Source organism: Mytilus edulis, chromosome 10, assembly GCF_963676685.1.
Source record: "Mytilus edulis chromosome 10, xbMytEdul2.2, whole genome shotgun sequence".
In the NCBI taxonomy this organism is placed as follows: Eukaryota; Metazoa; Mollusca; class Bivalvia; order Mytilida; family Mytilidae; genus Mytilus; species Mytilus edulis.
The window spans coordinates 39,583,742-39,607,632 of record NC_092353.1 but is presented as its reverse complement, the minus strand read 5'-3'; the positions used below and the strand labels follow the sequence as shown (position 1 = coordinate 39,607,632).

Genomic DNA, 23,891 nt, shown 5'->3' with positions numbered 1-23,891 from the left:
CAACTTCTTGCTTAATAGCACTAAATTGCAATAACATGTAACGCAAAAAATGCTGCATTACCCATTAAATGCAATTACTTGTTTTGCAAATTTATTTAGTTTTTCGATTCTAAAAATCAAATTAATATTTATTTTTTGACACTATAAGGTTCAGGAGGAATTTGTATTTATTTTTTGTCATCAATTGGACCAGATATTTTTCCCAATGAAATTGGGGATCAGAATATTTGTTTTAAAGAATGCATAACATAACCCCCACCCCACCCCCACCCGGAAATTAAATGGTCGTTCCCTTAATACGATTCGTTGCAATTACAAATTCGCTTAACTGCTCTGAATATCATGATTTCGTATAAATGTGCCTGGTTGGACTATCTATTAATACCTACATCTGACGCATTAATTTTTACAAATGAAAAAAAAACCTCTGCGCTTCGCCCTATATAACATCATTCATACAACTATAAATCGTCTGCAACTACAAACGGAAGCAAGTATTATTTATACTTACACTTCACTTGATCATGTGACACGTGATGTTTAAATAGACCTGTATTTAACTATATATAGTTATTTTATCATACAACAAGGTCATTTAAATATGATCAGTTCAAAATGATGATTGTACGAAGATCTTCAATTTTTGCTTTACTTTTCACCTGCGTGGAATGCTGTATACGGTCAGGTAAGTTCAAATCGAACCCGAGTTTTTAAGCAAACATCTCTTTTATGACTAACTGATAAACGAGCACAAAACAGCTCCCTCAAAACGCACAAATGCGGATATGGAAAAATAAACAAACATACGAGTTTTACTTGATACGGTCCACTCTCAGTAACATTGTTTAAATCGCTTATTGTTTTGCAAAAATCTATAAGTGTCCCTTTATGATCCATTTTATCCAGTGTGTGTAGTTTATTGAATATCGATACATACATGTATTGAATCGCTCACCTGTGTTTCTTAGGAGAAGATTTTTAAATCTAAATGTTAGCAAACTTGATGAACAAATTGTGAAAAATTGTCTTTAAAGGGCAACAACTCCTTAAGTGGTCAATTGACAATTTTGGTGATTGAACTTTTTTGTAAATCTTACTTTGCTGAACATTATTGCTGTTTACAGTTTATATCTATCTATAAAGATATTCAAAATAATAACAAAAAACTGCAAAATGTCGTTAAAACTACAATTTCAGTGGCAGCAACCCAACAATGGGTTGTTCGATTCGTCTGAAAATTCCAGGGCTGATAGATCTTGACCACTTAAATCATTTTACCTCGTGTCAGATTTGCTCTTATAGCTTTAGTTTTTGAGATATAAGCAAAAAACTGCATTTGACCACTATGTTCTATTTGTAGCCATGGCGGCCATATGTGTCGATGGATCAAAAGTTCGGATACAATTCACAAACTAGATACCATAAGGAACACTTAGCTTAAGTTTGAAGCTATTTGGTCCAGTAGTTTCAGAGAAGAAGACTTTTGAAATAGTTTAAGTCGACGACGACGGACGCCAAGTGATCGCATATGCTCACATGTGGCCCTTCGGGTCCAGGTGAGCTAAAAAGAAGATGTCGCATGATTGTCAATGAGACATCTCTCCACAATTACTATTTAGTTCAGGGGTTAATTTCATTTGATAATAAACCAGCTGCTTAAATGTGAAAACGTTAGTTAGAAAGTTCACTTACTTTATTACTATTTTATTCATAAATAAGTCTAAATTAACGTTTTCGACCTAAATGTAAAAGATGTATACGAGCAAGAGCTTTACCCCTAAACATAATTTTCACAAATCAACGTCTTTGTAAAAAACATTGTAGAGCAAAATATCTTTTCCAGATTAAGTTTTTGCACATATAAAATAAAATGATAAATTACAAATTCTTAAATTGAGACTATATGGCCGTTGATGCTACTTTGTACTAAATTTTAGAAGTTTTGAACCGTGATGCCAATTTGTAGGATACAATTCTGAAACATCTATAATATTAGAATAACGAAGTCCACTTGCGTTTGGCAATTGCCTACCCATTTGCCATCCTAGCCTTAACATGTCTTACTACCAGAAAGTTAGCCATTCCCCTTAAAAACAAGTACACTGCAATAAAATATACAAACATACACTTTCCTGATTTGCTACTTCTCAAAATTAAAAATAAAATAGCAAAATATAAAAACAATTATATATTAAATAAGGAATAGTATTTGTAGTAAGAAAATCAGGACGGCTTATAAAAGAAAGATTTTGAAAGCCGAGAAATTGAATTATCATATTTACTTTAATGAAGTAGCTGTCAGATAACTGCGAGTACTCTCAGATCTGTTCCTAGTGTCTTTTTGATGTACAAGTACCCGGCCACGTCGACTTGTATGTTTGTCCATCTGATGAGTTAAGCCTTTTTCAACTAATTTTTATAGTTCGCGCTTATGTTGTACTGTTATACAACTGTCCCAGGTTAGGGGGAGGGTTGGGATCCCGCTAACATGTTTAACCCCGCCACATTATGTATGTATGTGCCTGTTCCAAGTCATAAGCCTGTTATTCAGTGGTTGTCGTGTGTTTATGTGTTACATATTTGTTTTTCGTTCATTATTTGTACATACATAAGGCCGTTAGATTTCTCGTTTGAATTGTTTTACATTGTCATTTCGGGGCCTTTTATATCCGACTATGCGGTATGAACTTCTTTCATTGTTGAAGGCCGTACGGTGACCTATAGTTGTTAATTTCTGTGTCATTGTGGTCTCTTGTGGACAGTTGTCTTATTTTTCAATCATACCACATCTTTTTTTTATATGTATCATGTGACAATACGAATACTAAAAAAACAGGTTAAATATAAGGCGAGTAGGTCCTTTAATTCACGAACAAACTAATATTCGACAGACCAGTGTATAATCTTTACTTTGTTATTTACTCTCCAATAGATTGCTGACAAAAACGTATGTCTGAAAAATTCAAAATGCGTTGAAGGGAGAATCTTTCAATATCATGCACACAGATGCATGTTTTTTCAATTGTACTTTTGAAGCTGTGACTTCAGTGAAAGTTATTCCTTGATGTAATAGCAGGGTTTCATTACAATTTTTTGTTTACCATAATCCGTAACCAATTTCATGTAGTTGATATACTTTCTCATTATAAGATTTTTTTGTTTAAATTCAAATTACCTTTTCTTTTTTTTTTTTCTTTTTTTACCTCATTTAGATGAAAGTACTTGTGCGCAAACTATAAGTTTCATTATAATATTTTAAGCACCATCTGTGGGCAATTTCACCTTTGCGTCGTATTATGGAGATCACATGGTTCTGCAACGAGGACCAAAACAAGCGATTATATGGGGATATGGTCCATCACCGGGAAGTGACGTCACTGTATCTCTCAGTGGAGAAACACCAATTAGCGTTAAGGTAGATAAAGGGAACACTTGGAAAGTAAAGCTTGCAGCCGTTACAGACACAAAACCACATACAATAACAGCGATGTCCTCATCAGGAACGATCATGTTAAGTGACGTCTTATTTGGTGATGTATGGATTTGTTCTGGTCAAAGCAACATGGTGTTTATCATGAGACATGTACGTATAGTCGTAAAACTGATATATGTTTTAAAAGAGGGACGAAAGATACCAGAGGGACAGTCAAACTCATAAATCGAAAATAAACTTACAACGCCATGGCTTAAAATAAAAAAGACAAACAGACAAACAATAGTACATATATGACACAGCATGACGAAAAGTGCATACTTTTGTGGACGCACTCAGTATCGCTTTTTTTATTTTTAGAATTTATGCGATAATCTCATATCTATTTTATGCCCCATTTATGGGCATTATGTTTTCTGGTCTGTGCGTCCGTTCGTCTGTCCGTTCGTTTTTCTTTCGTCTGTCCCGCTTAAACAAATGTATCAACTTTACTAAATACTATTTCTAGGCATATCAATAAATACTAAAATACTATATATAGCCGATAGCCCAGCAATACTAGTTTGTTTAATGTCGATAGCTATATCTTGTAATTTCTGTTTCTTACTTCCTACTTTCAATATGTGAGGTACGTTCTGATTGTCTGTATAAATTTTGACGGTTTTGTCACTAAATGTATTATCAAAAGTTTGTACAAACCTATTGACGCATTCTAATTCGCGCCATGTGGAACTTTCGTTCCTTTCTCGTAATGTCCAGTTACCGGACATTTCCTTGCAAAAAAGTTTTGCATTCAAATCTGAGGTTAAATAACCACCAAAGCCTACATCTGAGGCGTCACAAAACATTTCTATATCAACAATATCAAGCTGATCGACTTTACAAATGTCGACTCCAGCATCATTGAGGTTTTGCAATGAAATAGACCAAAAATGTATTTCATTAATTGCCTTTTTGCAAATTTTGACTGGTGCATCCCAACTTGCTCTACCCATGATACAATCATAAAGGTATCTAGTGTTCAATCTAACTAAGTCACCAATGACTATCTGCATAGATATCAACTGACCTACAATGCTAGCTAAAAATCTAGATCCAAAAAATTCTACCCCTTCGTTTGTTTCTTCTATTAAAAGTCTAATCTTTTTCTCAGTTTTCATAATTCTATCTTCATTAACAAATATTTTACCTATATTTGTATCCCAAGTATACCCTAGCCATTTTAATCTCTGGCTTGGTAACCAAAAACACTTCTCATGTGCTATCAAAAATCCTAAATTTTCTAGTTTAAATTTAACTATTAGACTGCTCTCAATGCATCTTTCAAAATTGCTATCTCCACCCAACCCATCGTCTAGAAACATTATTATCCTTTTGCCTTCTGATCGCAAATGCTTAACTACTTCTCTAAGTACTTTTGTAAATATGTACCCTGCAGTTGATATACCGAAAGGAAGAACATTGAAAACGAAATATCTCGTATTCCCATCAAAATTCCAAGCAAAACCTAAGAAAGTTCTGTGTATATCTGAGATTTCCAAATGATGATAAGCAGATCGAATATCGAAACTAAATAAATAATCTCCTTTTTGAAAGAGATCTCTTGCTATCTTAGTATCCTCGTACTTGTACCTAAATTTAAACAGATGTGGATTCAAATGCCTACAATCTAGTACTAATCTTGGTTTATTTTTATTAAATGCTACTGTTAGTGGATTTACTACAGTTGGTTTAGAATAAACCTCAGAAATGCACCTTTTTTGAAGAAGTTTGTAAATCTCTTCAACAACAAATTCTGCATTGTTTAAAGATGATCTATTATTTTTCAAATGTTTAACCTCTGGTTCCGTTTTTAACGGTAACTTATACCCGTTTTCAATAACATCAATAATACGTGTACTAGTAGTAATAGCTTTCCATTCATGTAATTTTGACCTCAATTTACCTACAGGTGAGACAGGTATATCAACTTCTAGTAAAAAGTGACCACCAATAACACTTGGTTTCGATTGAGTAATTTCTATCGTATGTTTATCTTCTGCTTTGTTTACATTTGAACTGAATGAATTTTCAGCTTGACCAATATAACATTCTTTCATATTATTATACAAATTAGTACATTCAAAATTTTTAAATATACTTATCTTATCTTTCTTTTCAGGACAATCATTCGCCCAATGGCCCTTGTTGCCACAATTAAAACATCTCCCTGTTCTCCAAGTAGGGGTTGGATCTCTCTCTTTGGTGGAATAGGGCACTTTTCTGACCGTCTTCGTTGACTTTTTTAGCTTGTCTGACTTGCTCCTACGTTCAGCTCTATTTTGCGCTCTTATCATCTTCTTTTCATCTTCGGAGTCGTCGGCAATTGGATTAGTTGTGTACTCCTTCACGACTCTCCAACCCAATTCGGATGAATCAGCGAGTTTAATGAGTTTCTGTCTGTCTCTAACAATTGCCATACCTTCAACAATCTTGTCTCTAGCTTGATGAATGGAGTCTACGGATAAATCTGGTCCGTCTAACTGTGCTTTTGCTTCCGTTAACTTCGTCAGGACTTTAACCTCATGCTTGTACTGGTTTTCGTTCCCCTTCCGTTGGAAAGTATAGTTCTCCGACAAAGTTTCCTCAATCTTGGACATCTGGGATTGACTGATATCTCGCTGAGACTGCTGGATATTTCCCTGGAATGTGGATAGTCTGTTATCTATCAAAGCTGTGATTTGGTTAAGGGTATCTTGTTGTGAAGCAGATACTGCATTTTGTACTTCTTGGACAATTACTTGCTTTACGGAATTATCTAAACCGGGGTCCGTCATATTTCACTGTTGTCCAGTCTGATGCTTGGCTAGAAGTGACCAACAAGGGAAAATATTCCCGCTAAATATCAGTATCACGTGATACATGTATGTATATACGTGTACATAAGAAGTACCCGTATCAATAGTATTCACTAGTACCGTTATTACAATAATTTCCCACTATACTATCGAACCGTTGGAAATTATAATTATCCTGCACTTATTCATTCATAGAACAAAGTTACTTTAGTATATAATATTTAAGCTTGAATGACACTTCGTATTTCATAATAGCAGTTACTATTACTTTTGTGTGATGTCAAGCCCTTTTCACTTATACCACGTCTCCTTACTTTGCATAGAAGCGCCGAACTGGAACATATACTTGTAAAATTACTTTCAAAAGAATAAGTGATATACCTTTTTTTCGAAACACAAGTAAATGTTGAAATAACTTAAACCTTTAAATGAGAGGCGACAGATACCAAAGGGACATTCAACTTCATAAGTCGAAAATAAACTGACAACATCACCGCAAAAAAAAAGAGAAGACTAACAGACAGACAGACAGACAATAGTACATAAACCCAACATAGAAAATTAAAGCCTGAGCAACACGAACCCTAACTAAACTAGGGATGATCTAAGTTGCGCCGGAAGGATAACAGAACCTGCTTCACATGTGGCATCTGTTGTGTTGCTCATGTTATTACAAACCCGATAATTAGTCCACCTTTCGGAAAAGGGAACGTTTTTAAAACTAATTATTTTTTTTGTAATTTGATATCTTGTACTCTTTAGTATATAAATATTGCTCTAGAATACATGTCATAATAATTATGATGAATAATTTAAGTTAAACAAAAAACGTGATCATTTGAATGATTTTTTAATAAACTTTTAGTTATTTAATGCCACTGAAGAGATTGCGGATGCTGTTAATTATCCGGACATTAGAATTTTTACAGTTGGCATGGAATTTTCTTCGGTACCATTGTCTGATCTAAAAAGTGTGATGGAATCTTGGTCTTTACCAAACAAAGGTAGTGTACATGTATATTAGTTGCAATACTAACCATGCAATTTTGTAACGACTGCGGTAGACGAATCACTAAACTAATACTATACTACTAATATTTCGAAAAAAACAATGTCTGTTCTGAAATTCAAAACTTTATGCCGAGGACACAAACATCATATTCCTTGTTTAGTTTATCAGAATTTCAACAAAGTGGATGTTCATCTTCGTATAAATGTTAACGTTTTGATATCAATTGAGCTTTGCAACTAATTAATATATCATCTTAAACATTATATCTTAAGGTTCAGGGCAGATATCATAAAACCGCTTAAGTTAATATATCCAATCACAATACTAAATTATTGTAGGACATGTAGAAAAATCAGTCTTTTCGGAACAAATCTGAACTTAAGTAGCTTCATGCATACGGACCAATGTTACTATTTTGGCAAAGTGTTTTTGAATGAATATGCCTATTCAAATAAAACTTGTATCTTTATATTTTTTTAAGAAACGGTTGGAGGCGATGGATTTTTTTCAGCTGTATGCTTTTTATACGGGAAACGACTTTACAACAAGTTGAAATATCCAATAGGGCTAGTAACGTCAGCATGGGGAGGTACACCTATAGAAACCTGGTCCGATACAACAGTCCTCAAGAAATGTAATATTCCAACATTTGATAACGAAAATAATGAAAATAATGTATTATGGTAAGTTAAAAAATAGTTTATGAGTACCTTAGATGAAGCTTCAAGGCTACATCTATAGTTTTAAAATGCTTTTGTTTCGCTTCACCTCAGATTCGTTAACACTTTCTATTCATCTATAGATTACTAGCAATAGCACATGAATCTTTAATCCTACGATAAGTTATTGCCATTTCACAATATATCTAATTTCTGATCCAGTTTCATATCATCTATGTAGAAAAGGAACAGTACATAAAAAGAATAAATCCAGCAGTAAACGATGTCCTTTTGGTGTATTTTCTTGTCTAAAGATAAGCAGGGATGCTCATTCAAAATGTAATACTTGAAATTTTTCGTAAATAGAGAAACAAAAAAATGTATCCTAAATAGTAATTTTGAAAAGCAAAGAAATACATTTATGACTCTTCGCTAAAGACGTTTTGCGACAAGGTGAGTTTCTATCGGTCGATGTCTATTGTTGATATTAGTTAATGAAGAAGTTGATATAAGCAAAAGCCATTAATAGATAGTACGCCATTAAATACCAAAATGTATCAAGCAACATGTTCATAGACCTCACAGGATACAGAAAGGCCTCACCAGCTTTGCTTCTCAGTTAATAAAAGATACCACCTTTAAAATTTCAAAATACAACTGCCCACACTCTGAAAAGTTAATTACAAAAATATGCACTCCTTTTGGTGGAAAGATTATACACGATTTAGAGAAATAGCATCAGCTAAAAGACCTTCTTCTGGCTGATATATCACAAAATTTATATAATCTGCCCCTTTTTTACACAACCTCTAATTAATTGAACACGATCATATATTCTTGGAAGATGTGGTAAGAGTACCAATGAGACAACTCAACATCCAAGTCATATGTAAAAAGTAAACCATTATAGGTCAAAGTAAGGGCTTCAACACGAAGCCTTGGCTCAAACTAAGCATTAACCTATAACGGGCTCCCAAAATGACTAGTGTGAAACAATGCAAACAGGAAAGCCAACGGTATCTTTTTAAAAACGAGAACATACTAAAATCATTGATCATAAAGTTCTTAATTTAGGACCGGTGCAACCAAATGCAGCGGGTTTAAACGTTTTAATAGGGGACAACCCTCACTCTAACCTGAAACAGAAGTAAAAGAGGGACGAAAGAAACCAGAGGGACAGTCAAACTCGGAAATCGAAAATAAACTGACAACGCCATGGCTACAAATGAAAAAGACAAACAGACAAACAATAGTACACATGACACAACATAGAAAATTAAAGAATAAGCTACACGAACCCCACCAAAAATTAGGGGTGATCTCAGGTGCTCCAGAAGGGTAAGCAGATCCTGCTCCACATGTGGCACCCGTTGTGTTGCTTATGTGATAACAAATTTCATTTTTTTTCAATGTTATTCAAACTTGTGCATGTCCACTTGTATATGCCAATTCATGAAAGGAAAATTGTTCATCAAGCAAACTTACAGTCTTATGGCAATAATCCTCTTATATTTCTTACAGGGTGCCTACCGCGCCATCACTTTTATGGAACGCTATGATGTTCCCACTTACAAATATGACCATATACGGTGCATTATGGTACCAAGGTATGATGTAGCTTATATCGGTTATTCGCAAATGAAATAGCTTATATTTCAATACGTTTTGGTCTATTTGTGGTGTATTACAGTGTACTAAGTTATCTGACAGGCGTTCAGTTACTATCATTTGAATTTTCTGCTCTCATTTAAGAAAACTCAAATATACAGGTTTGAAATTATCATGTATCAGCTCCAGTAATGGCTTTATGGACTCCCATCCGTTCGATTCATGTGGTAAATTCTACTTCTTCTCCTGTTATATTGTAATTTGAACCAAACATGAATGGTTTCACACGTACTTTAAATGACAAATGAATTTTTGAAGTACTTTAGGCTTTTCTACCTCAGGAATAGATGACCTTAGCTGTATTTGGTAAAACTTTTTACGAAATTTCAGTCTTCAATGCTCTCCAACTTTGTACTTTATTTGGCCTTTTAAAACCTTTTTGTATTTGAACGTCACTGATGAGTCTTTTGTAGACGAAACGCGTGTCTGGGGTAAATACAAAATTTCAATTCTGATATATAATAATGATGAGTTTATATAATACCAATTACAATAAATAAACAAAATATCAAGATAATAATTGTCTGCAGAAAGTTTGAATTAATAATCAAGAAATATAAATTTAATATATACAAATAACAGTAGCCTTTGTGTTATCTCACAGAACACTCATACTTAACCTTAAAGACCAGGTAATATAATAACCTTTGTTGCACTGTACTTAAGGAACTGCAAATGTGTCCTACTTGGGAATATTGTGATTTCTTTTGAAGTGGAATCATTTATCAGTCCCGAAATAACTTTTTTTTAATATACTGAAGATTTTGTAGGTGAGGCAAATGCAATCCCTCCAGCTAACCCCAACACATATAACTGCACGTTTCCAGCAATGATATCTTCTTGGCGGGAAACTTTCCACGTTAATTCTGAAATGCAGACAGACGAGCAATTTCCATTTGGTTTTGTACAGGTTAGTGTTAAATACGATTCTTAATCCCGTCCCTCATTTTCCTGACCCCACAATTCTTTCAGTGACTGATCAAGACGACAGACGTTAAGCACGATATTGCGTCTCAAATGGTAACGTCAAATTTTTACGTTTTACGGCGATTACCGATTATTTGGGATAAGTTTTGTATTTCGCTTGCAGTTTTTGTTTTGCACATCAATATGGATACTTCTTATAATGTTTTGTTGTACTGAATATGCATTGAATATTTCTCAATGAAGGTAACGTAAGCAACAAAATATATCGTATTTGGGTAATGCATATCTTTATGAAATGAGAATATATATATACGGTATGATGAGTGCCAATGAGACAACTCTCTACCAGAGATCAATTGACATAAAACATATTAAAGTGCAATGTTTTCCCATTTAGATCCGAAAAGGAGGAGGATATATATTTTGCTTTAATATCAAAAGTTTTGTCGAGAATAACAAGTTAAACGGGTCTTGCTTATAAAATTCACTATACTTAATAGCGGTACAATATAAGATTATGAAATGAAACGATTGTCAGAAAAAAGGTTAATTATAATTCATCTCATATGTTTACAAGCTTTGTATGATGTGGAGAGGTGTATAGCCACGCTTTAGGCCCAATTTTATTTTCACTTTCAATTCTATACACATGAATCTTATTGCAGAGAAATAAAAAAAATCGCAGTCAGTTTACGCTTCCCAAATTTGAAAATTTGATAAAGATGATTTGTTATCCTCTTGTGATACAAAACTTTTTCACAACTTAAGAACCTCATCTAAACGAACAAACCCAGTCATCGAATTTTTTTTATGATGCTTTGTGGTCTTGTTGATAGTATTTGACTATCAAGAAAATTCTATCTGAGGAACTATATACAGATGATCCACCATAAATAGCGTACCCCGAATCGACAACGTTGAAAACGTACGAAAATCGTCCAGTGGACAAACTTGCAAGACATTTCATTTCTTTGAAAACGAAGTCGTTTTGACTACGCAAGTTATCAAAAAGTATGTAGCTGTTTTGTAAAGTTAAAGCACAATTACGGAAAAAGACTATTTAGCATGCAACTAATCTAAATTTTTAATAAATAACGTCGCAAATGACAATTTATTTGTAAAAAACGGCGAAATCCGACATTGGACATTTTGCAAGACATTTGCCAGAAGCTGTTGCATATTTATATGTAGTGTGAGTGCTCCAAAAATTCGATTTTGATATGGTCTATGTATGCACATAGGTGAGCCGAATTTACACAAACGAAATATCATATTATCTTATATTTTAAAACCTATAAATTTTGATAACTTAACATATTCCAAAATCTGACCAATATGAACACTATTTGTTTTTGCCAAAAAATAGCGTTGGTCGTAACAGAAACACATATCCAGTAATATTGTTATACTTTATATATTTTACTTTCAATTCTATACACATGAATCTTATTGCAGAGAAATAAAAAAAAATCGCAGTCAGTTTACAAAACTCTTTCTGGGTATGATCAAATTAATCATATAATCAAAAAAGTTAATTCTTCATTAGCTTTATTAAAAAGAATCAAGAAATACTTGAATCACAATGCACGAATTCTATTTTACAATGCGTATATTCTTCCACATTTGGATTACTGTTGTTCAGTATGGGGAAACTGTAACAAGTTTTTAGTTGACAGTTTACTAAAATTGCAAAAAAGGGCAGCTAGAATTATTTTAAACGAACACGATATTCGAAAACCATCTATTGAACTATTTAAGGAATCTGGAATTATTCCTGTTACTAAGAGAATATTTTACCACAAATCATTATTAATGTATAAATCAAAACACCAACTGGCACCAAAATATTTATCCAATCTTATTGTGCCTATAGTAGTAAACAATCGTACAATACTCGACTTTCATCATCGGATAATTTTATTGTCTCTAAATCAAATACAGAATTATACAAATCAAGTTTTTCTTTTAGTGGTCCAAAAGTGTGGAATTCACTGTCCAGTGAAATTAAAAAATCAAAAAGTATATCTGCATTCAAAAACTCTTACAAGTCATTTTATTTTTAAAAGTGTTGAATTTATAAGTTAAGACACAATGTATACCATAGTTGTTTTGTTGTTGTTGTTATATTACTTTATATACGCCTATTGTTTACATGTGTGTAACAGTAGATTAATTATTTTTTATTCATATTGTTAACATTGTATGCATGTAGAGAGCCTTATTGAAAATTGGTTTAATCCAAATGAGCCACTCTCTTTAAATAAAGATATTATTATTATTATTATTATTATTATTATTATTATATATGAAGCATATCATTCATTCGAATTTTCGTGGATATAACACTATTTTGAAGAACACAAACACCCCTGCTAAAGTGATTATGCGTATAGTCTGTTACGTCTGACACGCATATTTTTGACGTTTTGTCAATATGTTGTCCTTATTTTAGACTAAAGGAAAATATGATAAAACAATTTGTACTTTTTTTCGGAATAGTATTTACCTGTCTAGTCTATGGATATAAGTTTTATATAACTTAACTGTTATGATTTTATAGAAAAGCTGTTTATTAGTGTGGACTGGTTGATTACACGGTATTGACGCAATAACGTGCGTAACGTCACAGTGGTTTACCGAAGTGTAATTCTCGTTAATTGATTAGGTATGGACAAATCTCAGAAACAAAAATGAACTGAGAGACCCGCATGAATTCCAAAAGCACCACGACCGCGTGCCCCTAAAGGGACTCAGTCAAACTATCGTTTCGGGGAAGAGAAAACAATCGGTTACATTACAGATCAAAATGCTTTACTAATCTTCTATTTACGTTTGTATCCCTTTTTTCAAGTTTCACTAGAATATATGAGATGTTAGAAATGTGGGTTGTTGAGTGACAAACATCCATATATTTGAAAGTGAAATAGAACATTTTTGCAAAGTGCCTTTTTTGTCCTTCAGAAGCTTCTGTATGAAATCCGCTTCCTATGAGTACAAAACAAGTTGGCCAGTAATGGTGCACAATTAGTAGCAACAATTCCACAAATCTTAACAAATACGATGACGATCAAAAAGCATTTGGTTGATTCTATCTTCAATGTAAAATTGAGAATGGAAATGGGGAATGTGTCAAAGGGACAACAACCCGACCAAATAAAAAACAACAGCAGAGGGTCACCAACAGGTCTTCAATGTAGCGAGAAATTTCCGCACCCGGAGGCGTCCATCAGCTGGCCCCTAAACAAATATATACTAGTCCAGTGATAATGAACGCCATACTAATTTCCAAATTGTACACAAGAAACTAAAATTAAAATAATACAAGACTAACAAAGGCCAGAGGCTCCTGACCTGGGACAGGCGCAAAAATGCGGCGGGGTTAAACATGTTTGTGAGATCTCAACCCTCCCCCTATACCTCTAACCAATGTAGAAAAGTAAACGCATAACAATACGCACATTAAAATTCAGTTCAAGAGAAGTCCGAGTCTGATGTCAAAAGATGTAACCAAAGAAAATAAACAAAATGACAATAATACATAAATAACAACAGACTACTAGCAGTTAACTGACATGCCAGCTCCAGACTTCAATTAAACTGACTGAAAGATTATGATTTCATCATATGAACATCAGGCACAATCCTTCCCGTTAGGGGTTTAGTATCATACCATCATAACATATATGAGAAGAACATAACCCGTGTCATGCCAACAACTGTTTTTAGAATAAATGTGTTTAGTTCCGATGCAAAGACCTTATCAGCTAGTGACTCAATATTAACGCCAAAATATGCAATCTTTAATGTGATTATTATGGTAATTAGATTCTTTAAATAGTGAAATTTTCGCGACCAAAAACAAGGACTTTGTATCTACGTTTCCAATTTTTGAAGAAAATAATCTGCCATCTGATGCATGATTTAGTCGATGTTTCGTACATGTTTGATCATAAGGAATAATAGTGTAAAGCGTAGGAAAATTAAATGCAAAAGTTTGATTTTATTTCAACTTAGTAAAAATTTGGAGAAGATCCTTAGACTTTTTGAAAACTCACATCTGATAGAAAATATTTATTGAATAAACCTTATCACTTTTTTTACATGCTATTTTTACTGTAGAAAAGAATAGTTGCAAGACCATTGTTAATTCATGTCTTTCGTGAATGATGTAGGGGTATATGAGATATTTTCTGTTCTGTTGATGATTCTAAGTTCTTAATATTAGGGACCTTTAACTGCTCAGAGTAAATCCAAACGCATTGTTTCTTATCACCACCTTATTGTTGGCTGCTTTGTTTGTTGAATTGTTTTTTTTTTAATCTTGATATGCGAATATCCGCATTACTCTTACATCAATTCAGACTTCTGCCGTTTACACCATTGTTGACAATAGGAAAAGTGATAAAAAAAACATCGTCTTTAAATACAATGACACTCTGTCGAATTCATTTTCGATGAGGACGGGGGGTTTTTCTTCAGAAAGTTTCTATCAGTGCATTTACAATTAAAACCATCGAGATTCCTTGGAGAAATGTTGTTTTCTATACTGCATTATGATGTAAATATACACTCCACCAGCAGTGGCATCGACCCATTGATTATGAATAAATTCATCATATTATTCCACGATTGAAATTTTGTATTTGCACCAGACACGGTTTCGTCTACAAAAGACTCATCAGTGACGATCGAATAATTATTTTTTTTGAAGAAAAAAAACAAATAAAGTCCGAGGTTGAAGAGTAGAGGTAAATAAATTAGACTAAAATAAAAGTTAAACAAAGCGATGTATAATTACTGCAGCCGTTTTGAATGTTGATACTACATTTTAGCATAAATGTAAGGAATTGGTGTACTGATAAATATTCAAGCATCTCAAATTATAATATTTTGTTTTACTAAATAAAGGCAACACTAGTATACCGGTATTCGAAATTTATAAATCGGTTAAGAGAAAACAAATCCGGGTTACGAACCAAAACCGAAGGAAACACATCAACTACAAGAGGAAAACAAAATAACAAAAGAGACACAAAATTGCAACTAAAGCAAATGCCAACACATATAGAAATGATTTTTTTTTATAAAAACTGCTATATTCCTGACATCGTTATTTATCAATAGTAATATGATTATTTGCACAATTGTGTAGAGTTTTCCAGATATATCATACGTACTGAGTTCAAATTAGGGGATTATTTAAAGACGAAACATATTTTTACCTTGTTTCATTGAGTTTCATTCTTATTGATACATACTCGTAATATTTCCTTTCCATACTTATATAGCTTCATATACCATAACCATATGGGAAAAGAGGGAAAACGTCGAACCACACAAAACAATATTGTATTCTTCTTTTTGCAACAGTACTATCTTTTTTAGCAATCTCCACGTGTATTTGTTTTAAATTGAATTTTCCTGAATTCCATTAATTTCGAAAACTTTTTTTTTATTTGAACAGCTTGGTCCATGGAAAAATGATTCATCAATAACAACGGGATTTCCTGACCTCAGATGGCATCAGACCGCAGACTATGGTTACGTTCCTAATGCTAAAATGAACAATGTATTTATGGCCACTGCTTTGGATCTTCCTGATTTTAGTTCACCTTATGGCGGGTAAATGGATGTACTCTAACGAGGGAATATTTTGAGATTTTATATGTGAACGTCGATTGATGAAAAAATATAGTGTTTTTCGATATTTTTAATAAAGAAACCTTCTTTTTTTCTAAAAAAAAATACTGTTCCATTTACAAGTTGAAAACTATGGAATGGCTGTCGTCGAAATTATTAGTTTAACTAAGATTTATATCTATACGAAAAAATATTAGTTTTTAAAGATAAATTAGAATATACTTTTATAATCTTTTTTTAAAAGTTTTATTTTATTTTTTAACGGCAATTATCAGACAGTGATGTACACAATTATATACTATAAACTTATGAACGACCACAGCTGCAGAACGTAAAATAAACTATGTAAGAATCTCAATCGTTGACTTTTCAACAATGATCACTATCCAATAAAAAGTAGAGAAAAAATACATAAGTCGCAGTTAAAATCAATTCAAAATGGCAAGTCCATAAACATTGACAAAATCAAACGTTGGATAGTATCAACAATGATGAAATGTTTTCTAATCTAAAAGGCATGAACAAACGTGAGTGATACTATTCAAATAATGTAAAACAAATTTGGGTAAAAAAATATATTTTATATTTGTAGTATCCATCCAAGAGACAAACAAGATGTTGCAGATCGTCTACTTTTATCGGGTCTTACAGTAGCATATGGCAGAAATGCTGGGAAGTACCAAGGACCATTTCCGACAAAATATTTTATGGACACCCAGAGTAAAACTTATTTGATAACCTATGATGATGATAGTGCTGAAATAGATGTAAGATCTGAAGACGGATTTGAGGTAATAATTTTTAATGAAATATGTAAACTGTACACAAGATAACAATTTGGTCTTTGTGTGTTACCTGAGACCTTATTGCTATAAATAAATTAAATTATATAGGTGAGAAAGAAATACAGATTTTGTGCATGGTTTATAAATGGTATTTGTGTCTCTTTTTTTTTTTTTATGTCATACTGACATTTACCTCGCATCTTTTATCATAGTGTGTATATTTTGCAGGTATGCTGCTCTGAGATTAAGACATCTGATTGCAGCACAGAGGATTCTACATGGGTAGCAGCTCCCATCACAGACCATGATAAACAGACTGTGTCGATATCTTATAAAGGATGTGCTAGTCCTTACGTGGCAGCTATAAGATATGCATGGAGAGAATCACCATGTCCTTTTAAAAAATGTGCCGTATATAGCATTGAGAACAATTTACCAGCGCCGCCATTTATTCAACATTTAGCACAACCCTCAGACACATTGTTGTATCACTCTAGAAATGTTGTTATACCAGAACTGATTAAACATTAAGAATATGACAAAAAATATTTTTGATACTTTGTATACTTATATATGAACTGTATGCCATGCTTTATTTTTTCAATAGTAAAAAAAACTTTCAATGATTTATTAAAAAACAAACTATGCCACTATGTTTAGATTATTACATGTACTTGCACAAAATAAAAATTATTCATTTTATTTCGAAACAAGATCTACAGTGGTGCAGGTATTTGATGTGCACAAATATGTCCTTTACGATAAATTTCCATCTCTTTCGTATATATATTTAATCAGTATTACATGGGAGAAGAATATAAAAAGACAAAACCTTGTGTCATTATTTTAAATCATGTGTATATTTCTATACTTCATCAAAAGGATGTATTTAGACAACACCAATTCAAAACGAATACAAATATTTAAGTACTGTTGTAAATCCTACCTGTTGATTTTCCGTTTTTTCTATTTGATTTTATGTTTCAGACAAACAGTATTTAGTCAACTTTTTCAAAATACATCAATAGTTATTGTTTTTAAAAAACAGAGCAGGACTTTTAAACGTACCAAAAGGAATTGCGTTTATTTCAGATTGTTGTGAACATAAATTCCTTATTTTTTGTTCCATGGACTGCTACTGGTATTATTGGGATTTTTTTTTATATCTTTGGGTATCTTCTTTTTTTCTTTTTTCTCTTTTTGGAAGATGCTTACCACATATTTCCATTGTCGCTAGCTATATATATATATATAGTTGTCCGCCATTTATAGACATCACAAACATAGACGTTCAAAGGCGTATCAGAATATATTTGACAAAACATACATTCTGCACAAAATGTTTTTTTGTTTTTTATGACGTCAGTATGTCAATTGTCTGTAAATCTGCCGTCAAGTGTTACGAACAAAAACATAAGTGGTCAATATTATTCATAACACCATTTAAGGTTACTCATATCTTATACACTTACTGTTTCGTGTCTGAGAAGAGTTTTCTACGGCACGAAAAAATAAGTGTATAAGATATCTCTGAAAGCAACTTGGCTATCTCCATTAGCCATCTCCAGAAGCAACAAAAATACACATGTAAACACAGAAGGAAAGAATATTTACCCTGGCCTTACCAAATTGTCTTAATCCGTGCTTCCTCATATTGAGCTATGAGAAATATTGCGTCATGACCAAATGAAAACAAAAAAGAAGTTTATGAACAACTGTCAACATAACACTACAATAAAAGCTTAATATATTCCTATTCGAAAAACAATAATAATAATTTGACTTTGAAATAAACTTAAAACATAACTTTAAATTATGCAACTACTGCACAATTGAAAGATTTGCGCTCATTTTATTATTTTAGTTGATATATCATTCAAAAGTCGGTCTTATTTCTCTTGGAAGATCAAAGTATACTTCAAGTTTTCTTCGTGCAAAGTCCATATCGGTTTTGGCTACATTATCAGTGTGTGCTGTCCAAACCGTTAAAGTGTAACATCGGAACATCCCAAGTAACCATAGAAATGAATCAAGCGACAGGAAATGTGATTGGCTGTTGTAAATCTTTCACAATATTATACATTTCCTGTACCATTTCCATTGTAGTTTAAATTGTAATTATCTCCCTTACTTTTGGTTGTCAAACCTAGCCAAAGAACAACATTTGGAAATTCCTGAATTGCCTCCATAAAACGCGTTTGCTTGAATGCGAGGATCAGTGCCATCCGGACTTTTAAGCATATCAGCGTTTGCCTTAGTCCAAATAATTAGAATCATATTCAAAACAGTGTGGCTGTGGCCATTGATTGACAACCTAAATTATCCCATTGACTGGGACAGATTAGGTGAACGTTTGTCTGTAACGACCACTGCTCACTACTAACTTATTATAGAATTTACACTGTGGGGTCACCAAAGGTTCTTAACGCCTTTAATAATAAAATAATTCGAAAAATTAATCAGGAATAACCTTTATGTTTTGATTTATATTATTGATATAAATCAAAACATCGTATTATTCCTGATTAGTTTTTTCGAATTACTTTTTTTAGGTGTTGCGAACCTTTGGTGACTCCACAGTTTCTGTATCTTTAATAAGTACATAGTGAGCAGTGGTCGTTACAGACAAACGTTCACCCAATCTGTCCCAGTCAATGGGATAGTTTAGGTCGTCAATCAATGGCCACAGCCACACTGTTTTGAATATGATTCTATGACGTCTTGCAAGGCTATATTTGCGGTTTATTCGTCACAAAATTTGCAAACACTGGACCATTTGAATTTTAGAGTTATGTTAGTAGTCAGTAATGATTTAATCGGAGTGGGCGTGACCTCTCTAAATGGTACTATGCTGTATACATAATTTCTGTCTTTATCTGCAGAGGGTGAAGGAGTATACCGCCTCGTTACCCTTGGCTAAGAGATGAGTTAACCCATATCTCATTACTTCTGTCATTAAAAAAAATAAGAATGACATGTTTAAAATGCACATTAAAAATTAATCAATATGTAACATTAAATTCAGAAACATCTGGACTACAGAATACTAGTATAATGATAACTAAATCATGACACCAATCAGTGCTTGTAGCTGAAAGCAAGCTTAAAGTATTTTATCTGAGGCTGTATTCAAGATATGAAATTTTTCAGTAAGCTTCCCAGCCTGGAAAAACATTCAAATGAAAATTTTAAACTTGTTGGCTTTGAGCACGCCATTTCTATAACAAAAAAACATATGAAAACTTTAAAATCAATGGTCATTATATATGACGGATTATACATGTAGATACTTGAAAAATCAGTGATCCTACATAATCCCTGATTATACAAATTCACTGTAATATGTATATGCATATGCTCAGAAACGGGCCCTTTAATTCGATTAAATAGATTATTCTTATTCTTATTCACATTGTATGCTTACGTAAATTATAATACATTCATCCACTCATACTAATATGAAAGCCGACACGATTTATTAACAGCAGATAGAGCATTTTGCTTCTCGGTTACTGCTAGCATTCTTTGAAACGGTATTGTTTATATTGATTTGTTTGAACTCGTGTTTATGTTGTGTCCATTACACGGATACACATGTATTATAGAGTTATGTTTTGTGTCTATTACACGGATACACATGTAATATAGAGTTAAGCGCTTTTCACGGTGCTAAACAATTAGTTTCATTTGCTATGCATCCCATTTTCAAATAATTTTTTATCAAAAATCGGTTCTGATTGATAGCCTTATGGTGTGGCTTATGTTCTATTGGCTATTTTTGTTGTTGGTTTTTGGGATCATTAATGTATGCAAGATAAAACCCTTATTTTTTACGGCGCGGGACGTTTGTGCTTTTTCATGGGACATTTGCGCTTTTTATTTCGGACACTTGCGCTTCAAATCATAGGACATTTGCGCTTTTAAAAAAAGGACATTTGCGCTTTTGCAATATTTGGTTTTTATGACTATCCTCCCTTTTTATTCGGGCTTGGTACCGGCAGGTTTGACCTTGAAGAGTTAAAAGGTAAAAACACAAAAGTACTGAACTCCGAGGAAAATTCAAAAAGGAAAATCAAAAATCAAAAGGCAAAATCAAAAGTCCAAACACATCAAACGAATGGATAACAACTGTCATATACCTGACTTGGTACAGGCATTCTCTAATGTAGAAAATGGTGGATTGAACCTGGTTTTATAGCTAGCTAAACCTCTCACTTGTATGACAGTCGTATCAAATTCCATTACATTGTCAACGATGCATGAACAAAACAAACATACTCAAAGAGTAAAAAATGTCAAAAATAGGGGTACAGCAGTCAATATTGTGTTATCATCCTAATATCACTATAAAAACAACATAAAGGCATATTGTTCTTTATGATTAAAAATAAAAAAATCGTTTCATAGCACATTGGTATATGTTTTAAAGTTTATATACAGCTAAAAGTAAACATTATAAAGACATAAAAACACGTGCAGTCATCACAGGTCAGTTTGGCTTGATAACTGAAGCCCAATAAGTGAGCAAATTTAGCTCTTGTTCTCTTTCTCAATTCTTGGGATTCTGGGGTGCCTATTAATCAATGTAACGAATCTTAATGTAATTCACCGATACTCATCAAAAAGATAAAAATATAACAGGATTAGTCGAGTAGAACTGTTTATTATAGTTGGCATGCATGGAAGGATTCTGGACCATTTTGTCGTACTAATGACAAATATAAGTAAAATTAATTAAGGTAATGATTACTTCTCATTAAAATTACAGGTAGACGACTATAGGCAAAAAGCGCAAATGACCGGATAAATTAACAAAGGTGAATCAAAATTTAAAGCGTAAATGTCCATAGTATTTGAAGCGCAAATGTCCTATCATTTTACAGATAAAAAATGCGCAAACGTCCTGTGCCCATTTTTTATTAGATTTTTATAAAAATCGGACCAGAACCTTATGGAGTTGTTGGTAGGTCTTTTATTTCAATCAGTCAGATTATAAAAAGCAGTATTTTTATCATAAAAACGAACACTTTTACACCTGGTTCTCTGTTCTTTTATTTGAATATAAAATGGGAAAACAAGTAAAGAAAAAATCAATATATATATATGTTCCGGACCGTATGAGTATTTGGACCATACGCGTATGGTCATGACCATATGCGTATATTCATATGGTCGGACCATATTAGTATATATACTGGTTTGGTTATTAACGGGCCGGACCATATGAGTATTTGGACCATATAGGTATTTTTTCAAATATCAATAAACTTTATCTAAAAAAAACAATGATGTTTACATGGAAATGTATTAATTTTATAATTCAGAGGCTATATGAAAATCAAATATTGATGTCACAGTTATTAATGGTTAGTTTTCATCGCGAATTGTATTCTTATTTACGTTAGAATGACATTTACTTCCACACGGTACCATACTTTTTTCTGCATTTGCACGTCTTGATTATGCACGATCCTTTGCAGTTACACCATTTGCATTCGAGCGAAAAGCTAGCCTTCTTATCAGCTGCATTCAGTGATACTGAGTCCATAACAGTCATTAAGAAATTATGGAAATATCTACCTATGTCGACATATTGCCATGCACTCGTAACAACAAGTCGGTAATGACTAAATGTATAAAATGTGTTTACTATAGGACTAGTGAGTTAAATTAAATGCATGAAACTGCTTTTTTATTATTATAATATAATGAAATGACCTTTGATATCGTCTTTTTAATGACGTGACAACTTCAAGGTTTATACCTTAAGCTGGGGTCACACATTCACGATTTGTACTGCCGTCCTTGACAGGACCATTCCCGATTAAAATTTGTCAAAAGTCTGATCAAGATCCTGTGATCATGAATCGTGGATGGAAATTCGATTTGTATCTTTCGCCAGGTAAAATTTGACCGAGTCTGTCACGACTGCGTCCCGATTCTACCGAATGTAATCCGACAGAGATCAGATAGTGACAAGACAGTGAACCGACGCTGACGGAAGTTATCCGTTCGAAAACTGTCGGCATAATCGGGATGATCAGGTACTGTCGGAACGTAATCCTATCACGGTCCGCTATATCGCATTGCAAACGGCTTTGTCTGGTCTCAGTCGTATTGTATTCTGTTATTGTCGGGACTTCTCCAGATCATTCCCGTTCCACAGGACACCGTCCCGAATACACAGAACATTGTTAGGAATTCGATCCGATACAGCAGAATCTGTCACGACATAGGCACGATTATAATCCGACTAGACAAAATCGGCTGAGTTTCCCCGAATGTTACGGGACGCACCTAACTGTCGGGGTACTTTGCCGAAATATTCGGACCCTTCCCGACCAGTAGGAATCTGTTACGAACTAAAACGACTGCGTTCAGACAATAATAGGACATTCCAGATAATTGAGGATACTAATCCGACTTTTTCACTTTTCGTGTCGTATCGCTGTCTGATCTCAAATGGGAGCAATAATCGGCAATGTGTGAACCCCGCATTATGAAGAGTTACGTGTTACCTGTAAACTTGTTAATTATCCCAACCATATGAGTATATACCCATATGGTCATGACCATACGCGTATGGTCCAAATACTCATATGGTCCGGAAAATATATATATATATAAATAAAATGCCATTGACAGTTTCATATCTGAATCTTGTATAAGAACAGCATAGTTTTAAAAAAAAATCCGTCCCTTAAAAAAAAAAGAAATGTAACCAGTTTTATCTATAGATTAATAAATACCCTTTCATTACCTAACCGAACCAGGTCTTCAAATATCAACTTTAGCCAACTACCCTTCAGGTTGATAACAAAAACGGCACCAGATTCAGATTTCAACTATTCAATTTCTCTTCAGGGATGCCAACATATTTGAAAATCCAAAACCGAACACAAACTTTGAAGAGCTGATCAACCCCCGCAC

At 33.3% G+C, this 23,891-nt stretch overlaps 2 protein-coding genes across 2 annotated transcripts; one reads left to right on the top strand and one right to left on the bottom strand.

The window, feature by feature from the left end:
* Positions 1–524: 524 nt before the first annotated feature.
* On the top strand, positions 525–17,611 carry LOC139491146 (sialate O-acetylesterase-like). Its single transcript, XM_071278560.1, has 9 exons — positions 525–685; positions 3,261–3,583; positions 7,136–7,274; positions 7,764–7,965; positions 9,463–9,548; positions 10,380–10,519; positions 16,001–16,158; positions 16,769–16,967; positions 17,190–17,611. Exons 1-9 carry the CDS (start codon positions 616–618, stop codon positions 17,490–17,492), a joined length of 1,620 nt encoding a protein of 539 aa, XP_071134661.1. The 5' UTR covers positions 525–615; the 3' UTR covers positions 17,493–17,611.
* LOC139492105 (uncharacterized) lies at positions 3,925–6,352 on the bottom strand. Its single transcript, XM_071280247.1, has one exon. The coding sequence runs from the start codon at positions 6,247–6,249 to the stop codon at positions 3,925–3,927; it is 2,325 nt and encodes a 774-aa protein (XP_071136348.1). The 5' UTR covers positions 6,250–6,352.
* Positions 17,612–23,891: the final 6,280 nt, after the last annotated feature.

Bases quoted from the DNA above. Each gene is read 5' to 3' on its own strand.
- LOC139491146 (XM_071278560.1), top strand. From the start codon at position 616: ATGATGATTGTACGAAGATCTTCAATTTTTGCTTTACTTTTCACCTGC. The intron at 7,275-7,763 runs GTAGTGTACATG...TATTTTTTTAAG, and splicing joins TTGGTCTTTACCAAACAAAG to AAACGGTTGGAGGCGATGGA. The intron at 16,968-17,189 runs GTAATAATTTTT...TATATTTTGCAG, and splicing joins GATCTGAAGACGGATTTGAG to GTATGCTGCTCTGAGATTAA.
- LOC139492105 (XM_071280247.1), bottom strand. From the start codon at position 6,249: ATGACGGACCCCGGTTTAGATAATTCCGTAAAGCAAGTAATTGTCCAA.